The 5,853-nt window shown below is 42.2% G+C and overlaps 1 protein-coding gene across 1 annotated transcript; it reads right to left on the reverse strand.

The window, feature by feature from the left end:
* Positions 1-876: 876 nt before the first annotated feature.
* On the reverse strand, positions 877-5,071 carry LOC103971725 (E3 ubiquitin-protein ligase AIRP2). Its single transcript, XM_009385822.3, has 5 exons — positions 4,637-5,071; positions 3,809-3,959; positions 3,639-3,705; positions 3,310-3,544; positions 877-1,403 (listed from the first exon to the last, which is right to left on the reverse strand). The coding sequence occupies exons 1-5, from the start codon at positions 4,717-4,719 to the stop codon at positions 1,190-1,192; spliced, it is 750 nt and encodes a 249-aa protein (XP_009384097.1). The 5' UTR covers positions 4,720-5,071; the 3' UTR covers positions 877-1,189.
* Positions 5,072-5,853: the final 782 nt, after the last annotated feature.

Here is a 5,853-nt window from a genome sequence, read left to right on the forward strand (position 1 = left end):
CGTCCTCTACATGCATACTTGCTAACGAGAACAACAAGAATCAGCGGAAACCAAAGCCTGATCGTAGCAACATGAACAATAAATAAAGCATAGAGGCGTTTTATCACGAGAAATGAATACGGCATCTTTCACGAAAACACTTCCAAAGATCGGATGAAAGAGAGGAGATCGAAGATTGACGATGTCACGAACCGATCGGTTTCAAGGATTCAAGGTACCCATAGTGATGATGAGGAAGATGATCAACGGGGGGAGGGCTTGGCGTCCTCCTCGTCGTGGAGGACGGGCTTGGTGAGCATGAGGGGGCGGTCGTTGGCCTCCTCGGGCTCGTCGCCGTCGTCCTCGGCGGTGCTGACATTGATGCAGGAGCAGCGATCCAGGGAGGCGAAGAAGGCGGAGACTACGCTCCCCCCCACCCAGTTCGCCACCCCTTCCAGCCTCTCGTACGTCGTCACCATGCTCTGGGAGTTATCCTCCGTCGCCATTCTCCCCGATCCCTCAAACGCCTGGTTTCGCCTTCTCCGCCGCTTCCGTTCTTAGAGGCCTCACAGAAATTAGAAGACCAAATCTTCGAATCACAGAGAAGAGGAGGAAAGCCAATGCACGTCCCCATTTCCGGTCTTTCCGACGATATATAATACGAAAAAGTAAATGTTTATTATTATTATTATTATCATCATTATTACTATCATTATTATTATTGGTATTATTATTAAAATGACCCCACACACACAATGCTTGGAATAGCCATAACACAACATAAGAGGCCAATGGCAAGAGAGGACCTTTTGGCAGCATCCAATAGAACAGCTTTGACAAGAGAGGATCTAAAACCATCTTGATCGATCAAACCAGAGCAAAGATTCCACACCAAAATTAGCTGAACCAGTTAATTTTTTCTTGAATGGAAACCCAGAGAAGAAGAGTTTGCCCACTTCAACTGCAGAAAGCTACCATATACCCCACATATTACAGTAGCTAGAAAGTGCTTAAGCACCGGCACAGGCTTTGACACCAATCAATGTTTACCGATGTTGGCACTCAGACTTACAAGCTTACTCACTGTACAGACATTTACATGGGTGCTGAAGATGATCGATAAATACGTTGCTGCCGCTTAAAAAGTAGCAGCAGCTTCCAAACATAAACTGGAATGATCTCCAAAGCACAGATTAGTTGATGAAAGAGGTCACCTGATATGAGAGTCGTAAACATCAAAGACGACAGACTCTGAAACAACCACGGGCAACTCTTTTATGTACATGACGAGACGCTTAATATTTTCTTGTGTCACCGTTTCCATATCGATTACATCTCTGTTATCCACGTATATCCACAAGTCACCAGAATCTACTCTCTTGAGGCTATCACGACAGAACGGGCACGACCGTGATCTTGAGTTCCTGCAATGGTAAGTCATTACTCGGTTTTGTATGCCCTAACAAAGAACTTAAAAGAAATCAGAAACCTCAAGGCTACTTTTCATGCTTATCAACAAAAAGTACACTTCAGATATATCAGTGGTACTTGTACTTATATTAAGTTTCATAAAGGAGCTATAGTTAAACAACATTTATCTGGTAATCAAATATAAAGTCAATAAGGTAAAATTCAACTCGAGAGCCGGATATGGAGAGGAAACATGTGTTCTACATTACAAGTGAAGTCTAAACTATATAATTTCCCAAGTATTATTATAGGAGGGTCGAGGCACTAGTTGCCTATATATAAACATGGTTGTAAACTTACATTAATAAAGTTCGATTAATTTAATTGAGTAGATTTTGGAGGGCTTCTTCTCCGCCTCAAATTCGAGAAATGTAAATTAGCTGTCATGACCCGAGTTAGCCAACTAGCCAATAACTCTATTTTGGTCCTTCAACCACGGACCAAAATGCTTAAGCAGGAGTTAACGTAGTACACTCATCAGACCCTTATAAGTCAATCTTAATCTTGCCCACTTTCGATGTGGGACTAATCAGAGGTGTTATAATTACCCCCACTCAAAGGCTTGACGTCCTCGTCAAGGCCCAACATAACCCAGATCAGGCCCTAGCATAGTACATGTGAGGCGTAACCCAGCGGTGGCTCCACGCCGTGACGAGTCCTCTGACTCCGTTTACGGGTAGCGCTTTCCTACTCGAGCCCCCTCACTATGCCCAAATGCTAGGTCGACTCTGATACCAAATGTCACGACCCGAGTCTAATGAGCCAACTGGCCAATAACTCCATTTTGGTCCTTCAACCACGGACCAAAATGCTTAAGCGGGAGTTAACGTAGTACACTCATCAAACCCTTATAAGTCAATCTTAATCTTGCCCACTTTCGATGTGGGACTAATCAAGAGTGTTACATTAGCTGTTGCAGTCATATGGCATTTACTTCAACTTGCAAACCTGTAAAGTGATCACATAAATCCTCAAAAACACTTAATATTTCATTCATATAATACATCTCAAGATTTCCCCTATTGTTCCAGTATGGTAGATTCTTTATTATTCTGTGTCAAAGATTACCTTCTAAGATCTATTTTCGACCAGAGCTAACCAACTAGACTTTTATTGGACACAGTTAAACTGCTTAGATTATATAACTGGTGTTCTTATTTGACGACTTGAAAACCTTACATATTACCTTGTAAGATCTATTTTCCGCCAGAGTTGACCAACTAGACTTTTATTGTACGCAGTTAAACTGCTTAGATTATATAATTGGTGTTCTAATTTGACTTCTTGAAAACCTTATATTTTGAATAAGTGTTCCAGAGGCAAATCTATTAACCAAGAAATAGCCATGCTACTTTCCATAATTCCCTTTTCTAGTTCTACCACTGACCTTATATTACTAGGAAATCCACTGGTCACTCTGTTGGACACTCTTTTAATTATTTTCTTCAAAAAAACCACTAACCTTTTCAGCAGAAACATTTGCAGCCACTTAATAAATTTTATTTTTTCATTGCCAAGCAAGAAGTTCAGGTCCTCCCTGCTAAATATTATTTAACCAAACATCAATTGGTGTCAAATAGATTCTCTTCTTCTTCTTCTTCTTCTTCTTTTGTCATATTCAGAGAGCAACATGAAACAGGCTTTCTGATATTTCTCATTCATTAAGTCTCAGACAGCTAAATTCTCAATCATATGAGAAGCAATAGAAGGCTTCACAATGGCATATTTGTAAGCTCAAGTTCAGTTATCTACCAAGAATTGTCGAAAAAAGTGGCGCTTATCAGCAGAGCCATAAAAACAACAGCAAAATGATAAGCTTACAGCATAAACTAATTTAATTCTTAAGGAAAAGTGTTTTACCATTCTCTATAGCATTTCATGCACATGGCATGGCTGCAATTGGGCAATACAAATTTGCTGTTCATCTCCATGCAAATCCCACATTCCTCTTCTCTTTCAGCATCTATTTCAGAGAAATGTTTCATTTCATCCTCATCTCTTCGTCTATATCTCTCCATGCATACTGCCCTCTGCTTTTTGTCTTCCATATCAGTGATGCCTTTTTGTAGTTGGAGCAAAGAGGGGAAGATTACAGCTGAAATGAGTACCAAAAAGAATTAAAAACCCTGAAAATTAGAAATCACCGACATCAGAAGAAAAATTTTCAAGATCCAGTGCGATAAACGTACCATAGAACTCTTTAATGCTAGCTTTCCTTTCATGAGTCGACATGGTCGTTGATCCATCAACATGGACCTGAACATGTTGGAGTCCTTTAGTAAACAAAATGGTAATCGAACAAAAACAGAACAATAAGGGTATTTCAAGCATCATTACAGCAATGTAGACAACCAGAGACCTGGTATATCATAATTCTGAGGAGTCCAAGCGCCCCAGCAAGGCTACAATCTGCCCATTGCACCAGAAACAGAAACAAGTGTGCGACTGGACTATAAGACATTCGCATTTGAAGGCACGCACCATCGTAATCTGCAGGAAAATCTGAAGCCCTGCAAATCATGTTGAAGGGTTAGAAAAAATATCAAACAATAAAAGCCACAATAAACTATTTGTATCTGTTTCGTGAGGCTTCATCCCACTTAACTACAAGATAATTATTCTGTTCCAGAAACAAGAAGCATTGACTAAGTTAAAGGATAAACATGACAGGATAGCCAGAAGATAGATTAAACAATATAGCCCTTTAGAACTCCTCCTGAATAAGATATGAAGAAGACAGCCTTGTGAATCGATCTTCCTTCCTAATTATTGGATCATGATTCACATCTCTTTCCCAAATATAATCGGAAAGGTAACCCCACCATCCCAAACACACAAACACAACAAAAAGACGAATCATTTACACACTGCTTTCCTCGTTTAAGAGTGCAATTGGATAACCCCAAAAGCCGAATTTGTGTTTAGAAACTAAGAGTGTACCAAAAAAATATCTTTAAGAAATCACCACAAAAGACAATATGTAGTCCTAAACCCTTTGCGATCTTGAATTGTCTAATAAAAAAGAAGTCGTCTTTGTTCTTAGACCAACACCAGGAACAAGAATTAATATCCCCATACTTGATCGAAAACCCAACTTCCCACAGAACACAATCGAAGACGGACAAAGAAACCAAATGCCGAGATGATGATGATGATGATGACGAAGAAGGAGAGCAGCAGCACGTACAAAGTGTTCGCATGCTGTATGTCGGCCTCAAGAACCTTCAGCGAATCCTTGAAGGATTTGCGCATGGCACCACCGGACAGCATCTCCACCTCCCGATCATCCAAAGAAATCAAAACCCTAAAAAGTTCCTCGCCGCGAAACCCCAAATCCTCCTCCTCCTCCTTCTCTCTCCTCTTCCGTTGGAAACCACGGAGAAAAAAAGGGGAAAGTTGCCTCCTTTAATCACCCTACAGCCCCCCTGCACTCGGTTCGCTCTGATCTGTTGGTTGGTTGCTTGGAAGAGAGGGCGAAGGTAACGAGGCGCGGAAGACGGAGACGCGCCACGTGGGCGGGGGCGGAGGCCCGTGGGCGCATCCGGATGAGATAAGCTCGGCGTTAACGGCGTCGAACGGGTGATGAGGTGCGGGGCCGGCGTCGCCGTGAGCCCAGTGGTGAGTCCGGTGTCGGGCCTTCTCCATCGCAAGCAGATATTTTAGCCTTTCACGGGATTACGTTACGTGTAACGGGCAATGCTCTGGCAGTACGCTCGGCGCACCTAACCGTTTGTACCTGCTTGCTGATTGGATGGGAGAGAGATAAGGCAGGTAAGCTCGAACGATTGGTATTGAGTAGTACGTAATTAGGGCGACGAATTGAGATGTAAAACCGTGGCGTCAATGCTAATAATACGGGCAGACGTACGAGATGAGGCCTCCGGTATAAGTCTACCATTTCATATTTATGCGACGTGTGGGTCCCTGAACTTTAGTCTCCGTGGAGCTGGTACGAAAACCAGGTGCGCAAAACCAGGTGCGGTTTCAAGAAGCGCTGAACACCACAGGAAACGCCAGGTGTCGAGGGTCCCGCCACGGCGGTAATTTGTCACGGGTGACTCAGCCCCTCCGCGGAAGGCAAACGGAGGATTGGATCCTTCACAATCCACACGAACAAGATTAGGGTTCGGAAAAAGAATCTAAAAAAACGATTTCTTTTCATTAGATATCTGTCGATTATAATTTTTTTTGAACAAAATTAAAAGTACACTATTTTGTCAAAGGAAACATGAGAAGTAACCACAGATGTCATGTCATTCAAACAACATGAGAAAGGCCAACTGTAGGTCAATAAATTATGTCGAACCAAGAAAATCTATGACTGGGGGAACACGGACAAATCTTATAAGGATCTCTGTGGATCCCATCTTTAGTGGATAAGAATGAAGCCGAGGAGGCTTTAGG

The sequence above is a fragment of the Musa acuminata genome, chromosome BXJ1-11, assembly GCF_036884655.1.
Source record: "Musa acuminata AAA Group cultivar baxijiao chromosome BXJ1-11, Cavendish_Baxijiao_AAA, whole genome shotgun sequence".
Taxonomy (NCBI): Eukaryota; Viridiplantae; Streptophyta; class Magnoliopsida; order Zingiberales; family Musaceae; genus Musa; species Musa acuminata.